Source organism: Rhinopithecus bieti, unplaced genomic scaffold (genome assembly GCF_001698545.2).
Source record: "Rhinopithecus bieti isolate Rb0 unplaced genomic scaffold, ASM169854v2 scaffold_42745, whole genome shotgun sequence".
In the NCBI taxonomy this organism is placed as follows: Eukaryota; Metazoa; Chordata; class Mammalia; order Primates; family Cercopithecidae; genus Rhinopithecus; species Rhinopithecus bieti.
In genome coordinates this window covers 2,759,950-2,781,461 of record NW_016819184.1, presented here as the reverse complement: position 1 = coordinate 2,781,461, position 21,512 = coordinate 2,759,950, and the positions used below count along the sequence as shown (strand labels likewise).

The following is a 21,512-nucleotide window of genomic DNA, read 5'->3' as shown; positions in this document are numbered from 1 at the left end:
ATATGCTCCCTGGCCCCCTGTACCCCTGGACGGATCAGCTCTCCCCAACTACAAGGGTTGTGTGAGGGGGATGTGGGCACCCAGCGAATGTCTGGGTAGACATCAGGTCAAAAGAAGGAAAGAGGTCAGAAAGGGAACTGCCTAAGGTGGAGCCCACCTTAGGACAAATGTCAGGGTTGGATGGTTGCTGAATGGAAATGTCTGTGCCTTTACCCGCTCACTTGGTGTACGTTATACTGGCATTGCTCCATGAATTCTAAGTTTGAATTCTAAACTGACCAAACAATAACAGGATTTCCGTGTTAACTCGTATTTATATAATACATTTCAGTTTCCAGATAATGTTAATAATAACCTGATTTGATCATCAAGAGATCTTTGGAAGCATGTTGATTTGTATCCTTTCTATCCGTGTGATACTTTTTGGTTTGCAAGTAATGCTTACGTGGCTTGGCCGGGCATAGTGGCTCATGCCTGTAATCCTAGCACTTTGGGAGGCTGAGGCGGGGGGATCACTTGAGCTCAGGAGTTCAAGACCAGACTGGGGAACATGGTGAAACTCCTTCTCGACAAAAAAATTAAAAAATTAGCTGGGCGTGGTGGTGTGTGCCTGTCATTCCAGCTACTTAGGGAGCTGAGGTGGGAGAATCACTTGAACCTGGGTGGTAGAGGTTGCCATGAGCACAGATCGTGCCACTGCACTCCAGCCTGGGTGACAGAGTGAGACCCTGTCTCAAAACAAAACTTAACTTGAACCACGTGAGGCTCTTGGAAGCCCACAAATTGCTGTTGAGTTAATTCCTATCCAGATTAAACTGTAGCCTAAAGTCACTCAGCTGATGAGCCGTGGAAACGAGGACAAACTACCCCACGTTCAACATGGCCTCCTTATATAGGCCTCTGCTATATAGCTAGGAGAGTGGTGGCTTTTCAGGGTGCATGCTGTAGGAGTTATTGTTTTGCTTTAGCACAACTTCAAGACTCGTTCTTTCTACTCCTTTTGTCTTTCAGGGCTGTTGTGGGTCATTGAATAGTGGGTCTGGTAAATCCGTATGAAAGACATCTAGATTGGTTAGGCTAGATACTAGCTAGGCTTGCCTGTACAGGAAGAAAAGCATGACGTTTAGTCAATTCTGAAGCTATTGCTTGTGTGTGTCAAGTCTATATGCAGCAAATTAATTTAGGTTTATTAATGGGAGTGGGCTAATTTGTATACCTATTATTTGTATTTGCATTTGAGATGCAGATTTATAAATGAGGATGAAGCGGTTGGCAATATGCATTTATCTTGGCGTCCTTAGGATGTCCTGATGTTCAAAGGGAAGCTCAGAAGCTTCCAGTTCATGCCAACAGTATTTCCCTTATGATGGATAGACTTAAAAACTAAGTCTAGGCCTGGTGTAGTACCAGGTACTAGTGAGGCTGTGGTGGGAGGATCCCTGGAGCACAGGAGGTCAAAGCCACAGTAAGCCATGATCACAACCACGGCACTCCAGCTTGAGTGACAGAGAGAGACCCTGTCTCAAAAAAAAAAGTAACTCTAAACTTGTAGATCATCTCATGATAGATTCATAGGGAAGCGATTTGGTTGACCATTGTTCTGGCAGTTTCCATGTGCTAAGTCCTTGGGTATGTATCTCATAGGAAGGGAGTCTAGCTAAGGTGGGTCACCTGTGTTCTCTGTTGGCCGAGTAATCACTGACCAGGCTGTGGGCACCAGAGAGAGAGAGTGTGGGCAGTTATCAGTCTGTCTGCCTGCCGTTAGCCTGCAGAGCCTGTGATCGCCTGGTTTGGTCACTGTTTGCGCATCTTCTTTGGACAGCGGAGAGCCTGTCCTGTCACCCAGCGGCCTGCTCTGCTACTTTCTCATGGCTCACCGGACTCCTGGAGTCCTTCTGAAGGATCCAGGCAGGCAATACCAAGTTTTCCTTTGAGCTGGGAAGGTAGCAGGAGTTCACTATGTCTGCTTCTAGTTCCTTCTTCCCCAGAATGTTCTGTAACCTGGGGAGGCATTTGATGAGGGTCTATGGTGATTGCCCATCTGTGGGGTTTGCCTGTTGTAAATGAGGTCTTACTTCTGAGCTGGCCCTGGAGTAACACACTCGAGGTATACTTGGGAGCGAGGCTGTGGGAGTTTCACCCTGTCACCCAGGCTGGAGTGCAGTAGCATGATCTCAGCTCACTACAACCTCTGCCTCCTGGTTTCAAGCAGTTCTCCTGCTTCAGCCTCCAGAGTAGCTGGGATTACAGGCACACACTACCATGCCTGGCTAATTTTTTTATTTTAGTAGAGACAGGGCTTCACTGTGTTGCCCAGGCTGGTCTCGAACTCCTGAGCGCAGGCAATCCACCCGCCTCAGCCTCCCAAATTGCTGGGATTACAGGCATGAGCCACTGCACCCGGCCTTGAAGTTCCCTTTTGATGATGGTGTTTGCGCCTTGATAGAATTTTTAGGCTGAGAGATCATGTAGTTTATGCCTTTGCTATCAATGAGGCTGTTTAGTGGTGCTGGCCTTGGAGGCTAACTTGTCCAAGGTCACACAGCTAGTGAGCAACAAGTCTTGGCTGGGTGGCCTTGCGCCTGCCCCTCGCCCTGTGCTCCATGGTTCTTAACTTCTCTTGTGGTCAGTATCAGCAAGCGGCAGCCTGCGCCTCCTTCCGTACAACTCCTGTGGCTGTGGTAGCAACCCACTGGGATTATTATGATAATGACTTTTAAATGAAAGCTTAATTTAATAGTTGGACACATTAAAAGCCAAAATAGAGCAGTTTAAAAGAAAAAAAAAAAAACAACAAAAGCAAAAACAAGAAAGCAAGGAATCCTTAAGGGGTCCTTGGTCTTCAGCCAGAGTGGGCATTTGGTGCGCCTGATGGAACAGCTCTTTGGCCCCGTGGGAGAGCAGGTGGTCAGGGCGTGGGAGGCGGCCAGGCAGGCAGCAGAGGAGCAGTGGCTGGGAACGAGGCTTCCTCTAAATCATGTTGCTAATGAAGCTTGTGAAGTTCTCCCAGTCGGGCCATTACCAATGTTCTCAGTAGGAAGAAGAGTCCTTGAGCCTCATTTGCTTGTGGTTTTCCCCCCCCGCCCCCCCCCATAATTAAAAGGCCCATCTCACTTGAAAATAGACAGGTCTGTTTTGTTCTCTCTGTGGTCCCCATTTGGGATCCTGACAGCTGCCTGGCCAGAAAAAGGAGGCCTTCCAGAAAGGAAGAGCCCTGCAGAAACTTTCTGCCTAGACCCATTTTTCCTCCCTGATCCTAGGCTGGTGATCCTCATTCTTTTTTCTTTCTTTCTTTTTTTTTTTTTTTGGAGACAGAGTTTTGCCCTGTTGCCGAGGCTGTAGTGCAGTGATCTCGGTTCACTGCAACTTCTGCCTCCTGGGTTCAGGCGATTTTTCTGCCTCAGCCTCCTGAGTAGCTGGGATGACAGGCCTGCACCACCATGCCCAGTAGCTGAGTTTTGTATTTTTAGTAGAGATGAGGGTTTACCATGTTGGCCAGGCTGGTCTTGAACTCCTGACCTCAAGTGATCCACCCACCTCGGCCTCCCAAAGGGTTGGGATTATAGGCGTGAGCCCCCGCGCTTGGCCGGTCCTCATTGTTCCTCAGCTGATTAACTTCTGGAGTTGTGCTTTTAAGAAGAATGCATAGGAGGCAGCCTCGCCAGTTATCTGGGAGTGCCAGTGGATACTGCGATATTCCTTGGCTACCGAGGACTCAGACAGCTGTAGCCAGCTGTCTAACAAGGGACAGTGGTGTGGGCTGCCATGGGCAGTGGATGCCATCAACAGTATTGGAGGCCCTCTGGTTGCTGGCTGCCCCCAGAGGGGTAGAGTGTCCTCTGCCCAGATGAGAACCAAGCAAATCATTAGAAGCTTTGAGATTTTTCCTCTTTCTAGAAAGTTTTATGATGAGGAAAATTGCTCTTGTCATGTATTTAAATGGTAAGACTGTTAGGTAGACAACATTTCGTAATCATCTAATACGTATTTGTAGTAGTTTATGAGGATAGGTAGACAGTCTTGCAAAATTCACAATTATGCTGTGAATAATGAATTGGTTTTAAACGTATGGTCTCTCCCCCTTAGGTGATGTTCGAAATGATATCTACGTGACATTAGTTCAAGGAGATTTTGATAAAGGAAGCAAAACAACAGCGAAGAACGTGGAGGTCACGGTGTCTGTGTATGATGAAGATGGGAAGCGATTGGAGGTATTTACTGTGCTGAGGGCTCATCTGTAGTGTTTCAGTTTTACTTGCCAAGTGCTCACCTTGGCTCTGCTACAGCCTAGAAGTTGTCACAGGTGGGGCTTTGGAATTCCATTTCTTGGGATTGGCGTCGGTTCTTGCTTCCCTTTCTCTAGCTTGCCATGCAGGACCTGGGGTCCTCTGATCCTGGCAGCTGGCCTATCTCAGGAGGTCCCTGTGGCCTTTTTTTTTTTTTTTTTTTTTTGAGACTGAGTCTTGCTCTGTTGCCCAGGCTGTAGTGCTATAGGTGTGTGCCAACATGCTGGGCTAGTTTTTATGTTTTTTAGTAGAGATGGGGTTTCACCATGTCGACCTCAAGTAATCTGCCTGCCTCGGCCTCCCAAGGTGCTGGGATTACAGGCGTAAGCCACTGCGCCTGGCTGGATCCCTGTGGTCTTGACCACCTTTGCCCAACCTTATCATGGAGTCTCATTTGCTGTCATAAACCCAAGGCCCAAAAGTCTAGCAGTCACGCTAGAAGTACAGATATCATCATTATCATTTGAGAGATGAAGAAATGAAGGCCCTAAGAAATCAGTTAAATTGCTCAGGGTCAGAGAGCTAGCGAGAGGTAGAACTGAGCACCTGCCCATGACAGCTGGAGCTCTGACCTCATGCTCTACCTACCAGTGGTCACGAACATCTGCTTCCATGGCCACAGCAGCCTGCAGGGTCCACCTGGGAGATACGCAGAAGCTGTTGCCTCCTCTGATGACCAGAGGTCAAACCAGAGCTGCTGTCCCTGTGAGGTGCCTGTTTGCACCAGGGCTGGAGGCCTGGGCTTTTCTGGGCCCATGGGGTTGTGCTTAAGGCTCAGTGTCGCCGAGAGAAGCATGATGTCTTTCTCTCTGGGTGAGCCCTGTCCAGCATCACTGCCTGCCTTGTCACCCTGGAAACATAGGTGCTGGCCTTGCCACTGGTCTTTCTGGTCGGAGTGAAGCAAACAGTGTTCATGGCTGGAGGAAGGAGAGGGGAGGGTTCCCACCTTTTAGTCTACAGTCCCTCACCCTAGACCTATGGGATGGATCAGGCAACTTCCTGCAGATCCTAATGTTGAAGTTATTAGGATTGAGGGTCTGGGGGCGATGGAGGTCTGTGTCATCCCCATATGTCATAACTGTCAAGATCTTTAATGTGTGAGAACAAGGGTTGGAGCTGGCCGCTGGCTTCGGGTGGATCTGTGCTTCCGTTGCTGGGAACACTTCATTTGTGGTGGGGTGTGTTGGTGTTCTTGGAGCGTACCTGTCCTCCCGCGTATATGTATATGGTGTCCAGCTCTATGAGGTCTTACGTGAGCTCTTTATGTCTTCTTTTAAAGCATGTGATTTTCCCGGGAGCTGGTGATGAAGCGATCTCAGAGTACAAATCTGTGATTTACTACCAAGTAAAGCAGCCACGCTGGTTTGAGACTGTTAAGGTATTACTTACATGGTCATTTTATCACATGGCACTGATGATGAAATGCTCATTTGTAACCCAAGGAAACATCCTAACATCCTCCTCAGCCCGGGAGCTGCTCTAGGCAGGCAGAGTGTCTCCCAACAAAGTCATTCAAGGTTGCTAAGGAACCATACTGGCGTTTCTTAGAATACGTTTACTCTCATCTCCTTTTGGACGTAAAAATAGGACTTTCATGGAGACAAATGACAGAGTCTTTTTAAGATAGCTATTGTCTTTCTCTTCGCAGTACTGTTTTATGTGTGGCGTGCTGTCTTTACACCAAACAAAAAAACTGAGCTGCCAGCCTGTGGAGGTCATTACTGGGGAGTCGGATCCTGTTCTGTAGCACTGACGTGGTACATTTTCATAATGCAGCGTGCTCACATCTCCGCCGTGGAGTAAACACTGTCCCGCCCCCAAGAGCCTGAATATTTGAAAACCAGGCCAGGGACTGGCTCTGGAATACAGATTTGATGTGAGAATTAGGGACAATTTTTGCTTAGAGGCAGCATGTATTATGTCTTTTTTCTTTGAGTGTAATGTGTCAACAGGAAAGCTTTCTTGGTGCAGCTGTGGGCAGGTCACCACAGCTGTGGAAGGAGTGTAGACCCTTCCAGGTTGGGGCTAAGAAGAAAAACGGCAACTTTTTTGTTTTTTGTTTTTTGAGATGGAGTCTCGCTCTGTCACCCAGGCTGGAGTGCAGTGGCGCAATCTCGGCTCACTGCAAGCTCCACTTCCTGGACTCAAGCGATTCTCTTGCCTCAGCTTCCTGAGTATCTGGGATTACAGCCATGCACCATGGCACCTGGCTCATTTTTTTGGTATTTTTAGTAGAGATGGGGTGTCACCATGTTGGCCAGACTGGTCTCGAACTCCTGAACTCAAGTGATCCACCCTCCTCAGCCTCCCAAAGTGCTAGAATTACAGGCGTGAGTCACCACGCCTGGTCAAAAAACGGCAACTTTTAAAAATAGAATCTTGGCCGGATGCAGTGGCTCACACCTGTAATCCCAGCACTTTGGGAGGCTGAGGTGGGCAGATCACCTGAGGTCAGGAGTTCGAGGCCAGACTGACCAACATGGAAAAACCTTGTCTACTAAATATGCAAAATTAGCTGGGTGTGGTGGTGCATGCCTATAATCCCAGCTACCCGAGAGGCTGAGGCAGGAGAATTGCTTGAACCCAGGAGGTAGAGGTTGTGGTGAGCTGAGATCGTGCCATTGCACTCCAGCCTGGACAACAAGAGTGAAACTCCGTATCAAAAAAAAAAAAAAGAAAACAAAAAAGAATCTTAACAGTAATGATTAGAGCATTCAGAAAAAAAAATCCAACTGTGTCACAGAGTCGGCTTGGCAACTGTTACAATATGATCTCGTTTAAATTTTGCAAAGGCATTTTGTCTTTGGAAAAATCATGTGGGGACTAGATGTACAGTATTTTCACCACCGCAGTGTAGCAGTGTTTACAGTTGTACCTGATAGCTCCATTTGAATAAAGCTGTTACGCTGGACGATATTGATCACAGTGCTTAAACTTCTTTTTCAATTCTTGAAGGTGGCCATTCCCATAGAGGACGTTAACCGCAGTCACCTTCGGTTTACCTTCCGCCACAGGTCGTCACAGGACTGTGAGTAGTCAAGCACTTTCTTCCCCAAGGATTTTAAGGGAGAACTGGGGAAAGCGCGAGAGGCCACTCTCAGTTGTTCTGGAACTTGCTATCGTAACACAGTAAGGCTCACTTCCCATCGGAACCTATTCCTTGGAAACATTCTTCTCTCTTTTTCCTTGAGCAGATCTCAGGAGATCTTAATTTCTTTCTCCAGTTCCTCCTACCCAGTGTTGCTGGTCCCCTTCTTTCTTTTGCTTTCCAGGCTTCTGTGTTGACTTGTCATTCACCCATGTCATCCATCAGAAGAGTTACCGAGCTGTAACAAATACCTCTCAAACATGGGCTCTTAAGGCCCCCTGTTTGGAAACTGGAAATCTGGAACCCTTTTTGTCTTCTTTGGTGGCCCTTGCTGTCTGGAGCTCAGGGATGGCTTTTCTCATAGACATTTCTCTGATACTAACTGTGATGCCAAGACTTTAGGAGGAAAGAACTGCTATAGGAATCGCTCTCCTTCAAAAAGAATTTACTATTGATGACTGAAGTTTGTTCCATCACATTTTGTTAAATTAATTGTCAACTAAAGCTGTAGCCCTGTGCTAGACTTAAAGATACCACAGAAGGAAAACATGATTCTTGTCTTTCAGGGTGTGTGTTTCTTTGGCATTGGGAACTGAGACATATTAATATTTGGGACAGTAAGTGGCAAAGAGAGTTGACTACAGGCTTGTGTGCCACAGGCAGTTAAAGGAAAAGAGTGGTGTGGAGGGCAGTCACTGATGAGCCCACTGGGGTCGCACCGTGCAGTGGGCAGTTTCAGGTTCTGTGTACTCTGGAAGGAGCTTAAGCATGAGCCTTTTCTATATCTTCATTTGAGGATAAGAATACCTTCCTGGCTGGTGCCGTGGCTCACACCTGTAATCCCAGCACTTTGGGAGGCCAAGGTGGAAGATTGCTTGAGCCCTGGAGTTGGAGATCAGCTTGGGCAACACAGTGAGGCCCCATCTTTACTGGAAAATCAAAACAATTATCCTGGTGTGACGACGTGTACCTGTAGTCTCAGTTGCTCAGGAGGCTGAGGCAGGAGGATTGTTTGAACCCGAGAAGCGGAGGTTGCAGTGAGCTGTGATTGTACCACGGCACTTAAGCCTGGGGAACAGAGTGAGACCCTGTCTTAAAACAAAACAAAACAAAACAAAACAAAACAAGAACAAAAACAAAAAAATCTTCCTCCTAGGGTATTCTTGAAGGTCAGGCAAGGTGGAGGCTGGCCACCTTCTGGCACAGTGCCTGCTATGGATAGGGGCTCCATGGTAGTTGCTGCTGCTGGGATAATGTGTTCATTCACCTGACTGTTTCTGGGGCCTGGCCTGCCCTGGGCCCTCCATGTGGGGTGGGTGTGCCTGGACAGGGGTGCTGCAGGAGAGCAGCCTGGAGAGCAAATGTGTGAGCACAGTCATGATGTTATGGTGTGCAGACCACCTTGTGGGACCATCGAGAAGCTTGGGCCTGCTGTTGTTCAGGGGAGTTGGGGAGGCCTGGTGTGTGAAGTCTGCAGAGCTGGGGTGCGGGCCCACGACGGTCAATGGCAGGTGTGTGTGTGGTGGGGCCTGGCCTGGAATGTGGCTGACTGGAGGGGTCTCGAGTAGCATGGGGTGCCTGGTGGTGGGTGGTGCATGGCCGGGGAGTGCGGGGCGGGGGGCGGCGGCTGGCAGCTGCTAAAAGCATCATTGCACTCCTGTCCTGTCCCAACAGTGCATGCAGGTCACGGGTTCAGTTACAAGGGCATCCGGGTTTATGTCTAATGGGAGAAGCAGGGGCAGGAAGGCCGCCTGCTTGGAAGGCAGTTCCCTGCCATCTCATCCTTGCCACAGGACCAGATCCAGGCCACTAGACCCCAGACCAAGTCAGATCTGCTAATGGTACACGACATCCTTGGTGGCCGAAGCTGTAGGATAATAATAACCATCAACAGATGTTGGCCATCGTTCACTGTGCTCTTACCATGTGCCTGACACAAGAAATTTATTGTGCTGTCTGGATTCATCCTCACAAGATTCCCGTGTGGTATCAGTATTATTACTTCCCACATTACAGATGAGGAAATGGGCTTGGAAACCCCAGGTCAGGGGGTGAGAGTCACCCAAGTAGTTGGTGGAAGAACTTTGGTTCTAACCCAGGTCCTTGTGCCTGAGCCTTACGCTCCAGTGCCTTGGGGGAGTGGCGAGGCCACGTCCCTCCTTTGGCTTTTATTGAGTTCCTGCTGTATACACAGCAAGCTGCTGGAGTTTCTCCTCTTGCAGAGCTTAGGTTTGAGTTGAGGTTTGAGATTAGTTTGCAAGAACCAGCTAGGGTATGGCAGCCTGTGAGTATCACGTGAATTAGGCAGAGGTGTGATGTGGGCAGAGGGTGCTGGTGGAATAGGGGTGGCGGTGGGCACAGGTGTGTCCTCGGCCAAGGCGTGGTGGGCCAGCCTAGTGGGCCACAGTGCGCCCTAGACCCTCACCCTGAGGCCCATGGAGGAAGCAGGGTGAGGACAGGGTTCTGGAATCCACAGAGGACTTGTCTCAAAATCATGCTGTCATCTTTTAACAAGCTCATTCTCTCTAATTAATAAATTACACTAGGGCAGAGTGATAGCTCCTGTGGCATTTTAATTTTCAAAATCCTTGTTTTTCTTGTCAGTTTTAAGTACTTATTATAGACAAGATGCTATCACCCAACATACCAGGACACATTTGCATAATAAATGAAGTCTCGGTGGCCACAGCTGGTGGGATTTTGGAAAGATGTTGAGCATCGCAAGTGTGATGCCGATGAAAGCCTGGATGTTGGTCGCTGACCATGGCCTTTGGGGCCTCCCCAGCCAGCCCTGCATGCAGATACCTGGGGCAGAAACAGGTAGAAAGAGCTGAGGCCACAGTGGTCCCCGCTTGCTACCCTAAAGAGGAGGCCAGCAAAGGGAACAAGTGGTGGGATTTCTCACCTGGGATCTGCCCTTGGGATTGGAAAGTTTGGTGTTGATGGGTTGACCTAGTATCTTTCCAGCAACCTGTCAGCAACTCCAGGTGCACTAGACCATGTGGTCCGTGGAGCCCGGCAGACTTGCAGCTCTCAGTTCCAGCTGGCCAGGAGCTGAGTTTTCCGTGATTGTAGTGTGTTTGTTGGGTGGGGCGGCCTAGGGAATGGGCAGCTCTACCCACAGTCCAGAACACATGACCCCTACTGTGGTTCCTAAGGTTCTGTAAACTGGTCATGTGAACTGTCCACCTCGTGGTGGCTGCTAGTGAGCCTTCAGTAAAAATCGGTCCGTTCCTCGGATGTGAAGATGCAGAATGCGAATAAAAGGTGCACTTATTGCACTGCTGTCTGGTAGAAGCCATCTGTCGACCATTATTGCCCCATGTCCTTCTGAATCCTGGCTGTTTTCATGGAGGTGTGTCTTTTTCGTTGTCTTTTCCAAGTCCACCCAAACTTAGGAGGAACGGTTCTGTTCTTTGCTGTTTGTACCTTGAAATATTTTATGTACTCTGGTGCCCTTTTACAGAGTTATTTTTTTAGAATCCTAGGGTACTTACATTTTACTTCTGCTTCTTCCTGTGCTTTTTGGCTGGTTGATTATTCATGGAACCATTTGATTTGCCAGGATGTATTGAGAACCCCCTGTGTGCAAAATACTGCTGGACACCAGGAAGGCAAAGGTGATAAGCCATGTGGTCTTGAGCAGTGGGATCTGAGGGTAAATATTTTGAGCCGCTGACTCAAGGTGGGTGGATGCGTCATTCTCCCTCTGTGATCTCTGTCCTTTCATCTCTAAAGAGAAAGCTCTGAATCTGTAATTGTGGAGATAGTTTCTAGCCCTGGGCCTGTGTTTCTATGCTCTACTGAGATTGCAACTTGAGGAATCTGTGGCAGATCCATTTCTTCAGTCCATGTTCCTCATCTGTCCTGGTTCATCAGTCCTTCCTCGCCTTTGACTCTCGCTGCCTATCACCAGCCACACTGGCCTGCTGTCCCCAGATGTGCCACACCGGTCCTCGCGAGGGCCTCTGCGCTAGGTCTGCCTCTTCCTGCAGCTTTGACATCTTGGCTTATGTGCTGTCCAGCTTCTCAGAGAGACGTCTTCTGACCAAGAAATTGGATTGTCCCCGTTGTCACTGTGACCTCTTAAGAAACCACAATGTGTTTGTTTTCTTTATCATCTGAAAGCTCATTTGTTTGTTGACTGTCTCCCAAAGTGGCACAAATATGGATTGAGTACCTGTTGGGCACCAGGCACTATTTCATGTCCTGGGAAATGGCAGTAAAACAAAAGGTCACTTACATTCCAGGGTCCGGTGGATGAAACCAACAATAAATAGCAACAAGATCAACAAAATTCTCTCTCTCTCTCTCTCTCTCTCTCTCTCTCACACACACACACACAGACACACACACACACACACAAACACACATGTCAGGTAGTGATAAGAATTATAAAGAAAACTAAATCAGGTGAGAGGAAAGAGGGTGACTAATGGACTATTTTAGACAAGATGTGGTCACTTTGGAGGAGGTGACATTTTGGCAGAAACGTGAATGAAGTGAGTGAGCCCCACATGCAGATACCTGGGGGATGAACTTTCTCACCAAAGGCAGCACAATTTCACATGGAGGTCGTTAGTCCGTTGGTAATTCATGTGATGGATACTGTAAGGCAGGAATTGATTTTAGTTTTCTGTATTGACACGAAGTTTCCTTGGTGGAATGGTCTGCCCCTTCCCAGCCTCTGTTATTTGCTGTGGCCTCTTGTTTCCAGGCCCTGTTCATTTCCGCTGGTCTGGGCGTCCTAGGTTAAAAGCACACAGTCTTTCTTATTGTCACTTTACAGTTACTCTTGCTTCCTAGTGTTACGGGCTTTCCTCGGCCTTCTTCAAGACCATGCTGCTCTTCTTGGCCCTTTATTCTGGAATCCGTTTTCACGTTCCAGGAAAAAATCTCTTCTATGAGATTTTGATTAGAATGGCTTTGAATTTACAGATTAATTTGAGAACAACTGATCCCTTTATGCTAGGAGTCTTCTTACTTGTCAACATGGTCCATTTTTCCACATGTTTATTAGATTGACTTTAATACCTGTTCGTGTAATTTTGTAATTGTTTTCATGAAGGCAGCCTTTGTAGTATCTTATAATGTTATTTTGTCATGATAATTGAAGGCAGTCATCAATTTTTTTGTTTTTTGTTTTACAGCTAAGGATAAATCTGAGAAAATATTTGCACTAGCATTTGTCAAGCTGATGAGATATGATGGTACCACCCTGCGAGACGGAGAGCATGATCTTATCGTCTATAAGGTATCTGGTTGCATTGGTGCAATATTGCTGCTATAGACAATTTCAGTCTTTTCTGGGCTTCCTGACCCGAACCAACATTTCCCATCATTGTGAGGAAGCTGCTATGTAGCTACATTTATTTATGTAAATGAACATTTCCGATGACCAGCCCTCTTGTTGTTCCGAACAGGAAAGGATGATATACAATATAACAATAGGTGCCATATAAAAATGCCATGAACATGAATTATGTTGCAGGAATAAGGGAAATTATTAAAATGTGTATTTAATATGATAAAAAGCAATTATGATGGTTACAAGGATTAGGGATAACAAAGGATGGCAAAAAATGGTGTGTTGCTGTTTGGGAATTGCCTTTGACATATGGCATGACTAAACCCACAGGCCGAAGCGAAGAAGCTGGAAGATGCAGCCACGTACTTGAGTCTGCCCTCCACGAAGGCGGAGTTGGAAGAAAAGGGCCACTCGGCCACGGGCAAGAGTATGCAGAGCCTTGGGAGCTGCACCATTAGCAAGGACTCCTTCCAGATCTCCACGCTCGTGTGCTCCACCAAACTGACCCAGAATGGTGCGTTTGAGAGGAGAAACCCATTCACCTCAGGAGCTCTGCCTCAGTCCCGTCTTTTCCACGCTCCTTCCTGTGTGGAGGCGTCCTCTGTCGGCGTATGAACGTCACCCGTCAGGCATTCATTGCATTGGGCTGTGATGATCTATCAATGCATAGAAGGTGGCATTCGTTGTAATTTAAAATTCACACTTCTACTCTGGTCTAAGGGTTATTCTTTTTTTTTTTTTTTTTCCCAGACAAGGTCTCATTCTTGCTCTGTTACCCAGGCTGGAGTGCAGTGGTGTGATCTCAGTTCATTCCAGCCTTGTCCTCCTGGGCTCAGGCCATCCTCCCACCTCAGCTTTCCATGTAGCTGGGACCACAGGTGTGCAGCATCATGCTTGGTGGTTAATTTTAGTTTTAATTTTTATAGCGATGAGGTCTCACTTTATTGCCCAGGCTATTCCCAAACTCCTGGGCTCAAGCAGACCTCCCGCCTCGGTCTCCCAAAGTGCTAGGATTAGAGACATGAGCCACTGTGCCCAGCTGTGTTATTCTTAAAGGGAGATAAAGCAATGGATTTACTTCTTAAAATGATTTTTGGCCAAAGGAAGGTAGCGTGGCATAAAGGAAAGTGCACGAGATTTGGAGTCAGACCAAAGACCTGGAATCGAACTGTAGCCCTGTGTTAACCCTGGGGATGCCCTTGAACAAGGGTCTTCTGCATGTTTCGGAGTCTTATCTTTCTTGTCTGTTGATACGGGAGTAGTTCCTGCCTCAAAGGGCTTAGTGAGTGTTACATGAACAGTGGGCTGGGAGCTCATCTCCCTCTTTATGTCTTCCCCATTCTCAGCTACTCTCTGTGATAATTACCAGTTATCTTTATTTTTAAAAGCTGATTTGGATGATACTTTCTAGCCCTCCTCGTGGTGTGGGATAAGGCACCCCCTGCTGACTCCCACACCCCAAAGCTCAGCCCTAATGTGGTAGATCACTCATCCATCAGCTGGTGCCGTGCCCTTGTGTGGCAGTTGGCCGACTGCTTTGAGTGCCTGCACCACCACTGCTTGCAGCCTCTCCAGTGACATTGCTGTCCAGCCAAGGGTACTTTTTATTCAGAGCACACTGATGTTGTTGCTGTCACTCTGTCTGGAAGAGGCAGAAATCCTACATTTAAAAACTGCATCTTCCAAATGCAGCCGTATCACAGCTGTGCAGAGTGACTTTATGCTCTCTTGAATCAGAGCTTGAAAACCCAATTTTTTCCTCTTAACTGCTCGATACGGATTTTGATTATTAATGTCTGTTGCTATCATGAATTGTGTTTCTGGGGGGTTGTCCGTAAATCATGGCAGTAGTTTTGGATTTGCCGAAGGGACAGTCATCGTTTGGACTTTAATAGGGTAAATACAGGACAAAAGTAAAGCCATCGTCTGAAAGTCAGGACATTGTAGTGGAGCACGCAACATGCACTGAGTGTGCTGTGTGTTTGGATGTGCCAGCCCTGGGTCAAATGCTTTTAGATCTTGCCGTTTCCGCACTTTGCACTCTGTTGTTCTGGGCTGCACTTTCCCACTGCTGGTCTGCTGAGTAAACTTCTTGGTGTGGGAGCAATAAGTCTCTTAAGTGCCTTAAGCCTGTTGGGATACTTTTATATTCCGTTTGCATACATGTCTCAAACCATTTATGAAGTGTCCTAGCTTGTGGTTGTGTAGTGGTCTCCATGAGCAAATGAAAAGCCTTACCTGGGGGTGGAATTCCCGTTCATGCTGCTGATAAAGACATACCTGAGATTGGGCAGTTTACAAAAGAAAGAGGTTTAATGGACTCGCAGTTCCATGTGACTGGGGATGCCTCACAATTGTCGTGGAAGGCAAGGAGGAGCAAGTCACCTCTTACATGGATGGCCTCAGGCAAAGAGAGAGAGAGAGAGCTTGTGCAGGGGAACTCCTCTTTTTAAAACCATCAGATCTCGTGAGTCTTATTCACTGTCACGAGAACAGCACAGGAAGGACCTGCCCTCATGATTCAATTACCTCCCACCAGGTCCCTCCCACAACACGTGGCAATTCAAGATGAGATTTGGGTGGGGACACAGCCAAACCATATCATGTGGTGCGGGGCTCAACTTGGGACTTGGTTATGGAAAGGATGCCCCCCTGTGACATGTTAGTCTCTGGATGTGGCCTTGATAGCTCCACTTGCCTGACAGATGACAGCATCCAGAGCCTCATTTAACCCAAAAGTGACATCTCCAGGTGGGCCACACTTTAGCATTTCAGTAGGTGCCATGTGTTGCAGTGCTCATGGTGCAGGAAACCGTCGTCTCATACTTGGGTCGTGTTCCAAAAGCATGCTTGGAAGTCATTACTTGGAACTTGATCATCTTTCCCCATTCACAGCAATGCTCTGAGCTGCAGTTAGGTGATGAGGCCCATCCACAGAATGCTTCTTAACCCTCATGACCCTGGAGAAGGGACTGTGGACCAGGACATCCCACCCCCGGGGGGTGGGGTCAGTGGCGATCCCTCCTTTCCCCTTCAAGCTTCTTGAGTCTCACCAGCTGCAGAGTAATCCCCTCCCCAGACTGAGGGAGAGGGCACCCTGCTCTCAGCAGCAGCTGTTGCCGGGCAACAAGGAAATTCCGACGTGGTGCCGCTCACCGGGACTGACGGGAAATCTGTCTTTCATTTCACACCAGCCACGGTTCCCCTTCTCAGGATTGTGGCATGTCAGGTGTGTACAAGATGGAGCTGCCCCAAATGGCATCTAAGCATCGACTCCCACATTCTCATTTGAGGGAATCATTTTTCTGAAACCATGATTTGTTCCTGGGAAGTTCCATTACTTAGGGAAATGCAGTGGCTGAATTATTCATTGAGGTTTGTATTAAACTTCTCTGTCCTCAGCATTATGCTAGATGCTGTGGGGGATATGAAAGAAGTATAAGATGTGATTCCTCTTCTCAGTTAACTGACTATATAATTAGAAAGGAGTCATGAATATGGGCCGTGAGTCCCAGTAGTAAGGGCCTGGGGTGGGAATCTGCCTTGGGCAGCTTCATGGGGTCTGGACAAGCCCTGTTTTCTTCCAACACTCCCTTTGCTCCAAGGTGTTTTACTACTCATTAGCCCAATTGGACTTTGTCTCAAACTTACAACACAGCGTGCCACCGACTTTGAATGAAGGGGATCCACATTATTAGTGTCTATTAAGGAAGTACTGGTATTTCTTGTGAGATGGAAATCTCCCTTAACTCTAGGACCAAGAGTGTGTCTGGGCAGGATGGAGCCTTTTCCATTACTTCACGTTCACTTAGAAATGAAGACATGTTGGCCAGGTGCAGTGGCTCACACCTGTAATCCCAGCACTTTGGGAGGCTGAGGCGTGAGGCTCACAAAAGCCCAGGAGGTTAAGACCAGCCTGGGCAACATGGCAAGTCCCTGTCTCTACTAAAAATTAGCTGTGCATGGTGGCATGCACCTGTAGTCACAGCAACTTGGAAGGCTGTGGTGGGAGGATCACTTGAGCCTGGGAGTTAGAGGCTGCATTGAGCCGTTGTTGTGATCCTACATTCCAGCCTGGATGACAGAGTGAGACCCTGTCTCCAAAAAAAAAAAAAAAAAAAAGGAAACTGCTCAATTCCTCATCATCTCCTGGGATGACTGCTGCCATTTGTGCTTTTAGACTAGGCGTTCTGCTAGGTGCTTTCTACACGTCATGTCAGTTAATTCTTACAGCCACCATGTGAATCGAGCATCATCATACCCATGGTTCAGATGAGAAGATTGAGGTGAAGTTACTTCCCGAGGCCAAGTGGTTGCTGAGTGCTGGTGTTTAAGCTCACACTTGGGTGTCTTCCACAGGACCTTTGGGTGTTCCTTTTCTGTCTCCCCATTTCTAACTGTTCGCTTTGTTAGTTGTACTTGGGGGTAGGGTCAAATAAATGAAAATGTATGTTTTGGAGCTTATTGTGTGCATGCCTTTTGTACAGTTTGATGCTGAAATTATAATGGATGTCTGTATTTCCTGATTTTCTACCTATAGTCACAATTAGTTTTTTTTTTTTTTTTTTTTTTTTCTTTTCTTCTTCAGTATTAACTCGGGTTTTGTATTTTGATTCTTTCTTTTATGGAGACAGTTTCTGTAGCTGAAGTTGGTTCTCAAGCATAAGGGTAAATTAGATGTACTTTGTTAATGGTATTTTTTCAAGTAATGGGATGTTAATATAACTTCAGGTGAAATTTGGGTAGGCATATGTACTTTCCTAGAGAGCTTTGGATCCTGTCTTCTTACCTTAAAGGATATGTTGGCCAGGCACGGTGACTCACACCTGTAGTCCCAGCACTTTGGGAGGCTGAGGTGGGTGGATCACCTGACATCAGGAGTTTGAGACCAGCCTGGTCAACATGGTGAAACCCTGTCTCTACTAAAACTAAAAAAAAAAAATTAGCTGGGTTTGGTGGCAGGTGCCTGTAATCCTAGCTACTCGGGAGGCTGAGACAGGAAAATCTCTTGAACCCAGGAGGTGGAGGTTGCAGTGAGCTGAGATCACGCCATTGCACTCCAATCTGGGCAGTAAGAGCGAAACTCCGTCTCAAAAAAAAGAAAAAGAATATCTTGATCCCTTAAACAAAAACATTTCTGGACACTGTCTTCTTCCACATTGAGTCTTTAAAACCAGTATATTCATTCCTTGCTTTTCTATAAAAAATGCAACAAACAAAACAACCATAAGAACCACAAATTTCTATGGAAGCCCAGACATGGTGAGGGGCGGAAGCTCGCTCAGTGCAGGCGTGAACCTCAGTGCAGGCGTGGTCTCAGTTGTCCAGAGCTACTGTAGCTGCGGGGACTCTTAACCTTGCAGTCTCAGTACTTGAATTTGTGTTAGTTATTTTATTTATATCATCGATAAAAAAAATAGCGGCTTGTTCTTGAGCAGGAAAAACAAATCATTTGGTATCCAGGGCCTGGGCAGCGCTTTCTGGGTGAGCAGGCCTCTTCAGGTGTCGTGGTGCTCTGAAACTGCCTTCTTGTAGAATGGAAAGACAAGTTCTTTTTTAGTTTCCCAAATGCATTTTTAAAGCTTCTACATGGAAATCGTTTCATGGTCAATGTCGTTGGGAAGAATGAATTCAGCCGTACTAGGTGTTAAGTGTGTTGCTACAAAGGAATGGAATATTTAGCAGGTGAATCTTTTAAAATAGGGTTGATTTAGCTGTTCACGAAATTTTATAGAGAACCTCACTTAATGCACGATTAGCAGAGACAGAACAGAGTTCTTGCTGTGAAGAGCTGATTGTCATTTCTGTTTCCAGTGGACCTTCTGGGGCTCTTGAAGTGGCGCTCCAACACCAGCCTGCTGCAGCAGAACTTGAGGCAGCTGATGAAGGTCGATGGTGGTGAAGTAGTGAAGGTAACGTGCCCCGAGGGACTTTTTGGGTCTTTTTAAAAAATGTATATTAACAGAAGTAGGCAGTGACTCCAAAGGTAGTATAGGATTGTGGTTATACTCTCTTTAAAAAATAGTGACTTATGGGCCAGGAGCGGTGGCTCACGTCTGTAATCTTAGCACTTTGGGAGGCTGAGGTGGGCGGATCCCCTGAGGTCAGGAGTTCGAGACCAGCCTGACCAACATGGAGAAACCCTGTCTCTACTAAAAATACAAAATTAGCTGGGTGTGGTGGTGCATGCCTGTAGTCCCAGCTACTCGGGAGGCTGAGGCAGGAGAATCGCTTGAACCCGGGAGGTGGAGGTTGCAGTGAGTGAGCCGAGATCGCACCATTGCACTCCAGCCTGGGCAACAAGAGCAAAACTCCGTCTCAAAAAAATAAAACAAAATAATAGTGACATACACCTCTAGGTGCACAGAGTGCTTCTTGGCTTCTGGTTTTGGGGGGACTGTCTGGGTTAGCCGTGAAGGAGACTGGCTTTGCAATCAACCTCATTGTGGGTTCTGTGTCCTCGTCCCACAGGTCCTCGCTGCAGGACTCACAACAGTTCAGTGGCCTCTTTAGGCCTCTCTTTCCCCTGAATTGAGAAGGAGGGTAACAGTAGTGCCTTCTGCAGGGTCACTGTGGAGCCTCAGGTCTTTTTACTGTTGTCATGATCCTTGTTACTGCCATCAGCATTCATACTGGCCTTGGCTTATGACTCCCCGAGATCCTCTTTAAGTGACCAGGACAGGTCTGTGGTGTGGTAGAAAGATCACGACACTGAGAGACTTGTCTGGGCCGTTTTCCTCCCATGGGCGGTTCTGCAGCAGTGTTGGGTGTAATTATTTATTTGGGCCCTGTGGCCTCAGCATCTTTATCTATGAGATAGGGCAGTCATGTTACATGGCCTGAGGTCCCTGGGAGCACTCAGCTTCTGGAATTCTTTATTCTGTAATTGTTTGTGGTTCTGATATTTTCAGCAGTATTAGGCTTTTCTACGCTCTCAGATACCCCACAATTTGCTGGGACAACTTTTCGTTGTACGTGAGGAAGCGAATTTCCATTTTTAGTCGGTTCTATTTTTGACCATGGGATGATAAAGGGGTCACTGGCACGTGGCGTTCTGTAAGCGTAGACTCTCCACAGGTCTGTGTGTTGCTGCCTCAGTTCCTCACCCTCTAGGAGAGGTGATTGCAGAAAGAGACGATCTTATCTCTGTAAAAATTAATTACTTAAAATGGCCTTAATTAACCAGCAATGTGCTTCACTTCAGTATCAATTAATTTGGTCGCACCAGTTTCCTGAATCATTGTATAGCCCTTCAGACATGTCCTCACTAATCTTAAAATTTTAATCATCTTCTCAGTCCTGGTCTTCTTCCAATGGCTTGGACAATGTTAATTGCATTTTAAACTTCCCTGCGTTCTGTAAATTCCCTAATTCAGATGGAAACTAGGTGAATACGTGAATGTAGTTGAGAAGAACCCAGTTAATGAAATTTTGTCCTCTTTCATTTTGAAGTCCCTGTATCATATTAGGAATGAGTTGTATTTCTGATGACCGGTTGCCACAGTTACCTGGAAGAATGTAGAATGATCTTGTCCCATCATTCTCCCCACTTCCCTCATCTCATAGATTCTCACATTTGATTATTCATCCCTGGATGTGGCCTTTACACCTTTCCCTTCTTCCTGCGCATGCTGGTATCAGGCAAGCCTGGGTGACCTGTCCAGCCCTTACCTACCTTGCCTAACTTTGTGCTTTTTCTCTGCTGGCATGTCTTGACATGCGCCGTGAACCTGGAGAATGGAATTGACTTGAGGCCATGGGACTCTTAATGGCCAGCCAGGACTTGAGGAATTCCCGCCTGCATGGGGCTCCTTTTGCACTGTTTAGAGATGCTGACAGATTGTGGGTTTGGTTCTGTTTATTCAAGACCTCCCTTCTGCATATTGATGACTGATAGGAGAGAGATGGCATTGCTTGATAGATTGAGGAAGGTATTTAGCAAAAGATACGCTGTCCCATTAGATGGAAAATGGAAATGGTGACTTTGGTCCCCTTGAACATGGTCTTAGAGGGGGGGGGTGCCAAATGAAGCCCTTTCATGGCCCCCGTGTGAAGGCCCTCTTTCAGGTGCTCGCCCCTGCCCCACTGCAGCTCCACACCCCAATACGTGCAGCTCCATCTCCCTGTGGTTCTGTTTCTGTGCCACTGACCATGTCATGTGTCTGGGTGGGACCAGGTGGTCTACTTCAGGGACTTTGCATGAACTGTGACAAGCCAGGTCCTGTCACCTGGGAGCCTATTGGCAGGGGAACATTCGGCTGTTAGCAGATGGCATCAAGTTTTGACCTTCGCAAAGAATTTACATTCTGAAAATGATGAGAAATGGTACAAAAGTAACAAAGTGGTGCAGATCCAAATAGTTAGGAGTTGATTAAGCCCTTGATATCCAGACCAGCGTGCCTTTTGGTCAGGGTGGTTTCGTTTGCCACTGTTTGCATGTGACATTTTCTGGTATAAAGTAGGTGGTGGCTGGCACAGCCAAGCATGGAGAGGATTTTACTCCTTCAAGGGTCTCCGATCTCATGTGGAGCATGCTGGGTGTCCTGTCTCCCGAAGGAGGCGGGCGAGGCTCTTGCTGCTGCTGCGGTTCCATGGCACTCCTTTGCAAGCAGGAGTCTGTGGTTTGCTTCTTTTTCTTTTTTTTTTTTTTTATTATACTTTAAGTTCTAGGGTACATGTGCATAACGTGCAGGTTTGTTACATATGTATATTTGTGCCATGTTGGTGTGCTGCACCCATCAACTCGTCAGCACCCATCAATTCATCATTTATATCATGTATAACTCCCCAATGCAATCCCTCCCCCCTCCCCCCTCCCCATGATAGGCCC

General features: G+C 47.2%; 1 protein-coding gene across 4 annotated transcripts in view; it reads left to right on the top strand.

Moving 5' to 3' along the window:
• DOCK1 (dedicator of cytokinesis 1) overlaps positions 1-21,512 on the top strand; it is a 487,728-nt gene that overhangs the window by 48,924 nt on the left and 417,292 nt on the right. For all 4 annotated transcript variants that reach the window (XM_017858668.1, XM_017858667.1, XM_017858670.1 and 1 more), the window contains 6 exons: positions 4,087-4,211; positions 5,566-5,664; positions 7,242-7,314; positions 12,525-12,628; positions 13,013-13,196; positions 18,497-18,594. In XM_017858668.1, coding sequence (XP_017714157.1) covers positions 4,087-4,211; positions 5,566-5,664; positions 7,242-7,314; positions 12,525-12,628; positions 13,013-13,196; positions 18,497-18,594 — 683 coding nt within the window. The remainder of the gene's footprint in view (positions 1-4,086; positions 4,212-5,565; positions 5,665-7,241; positions 7,315-12,524; positions 12,629-13,012; positions 13,197-18,496; positions 18,595-21,512) is intronic.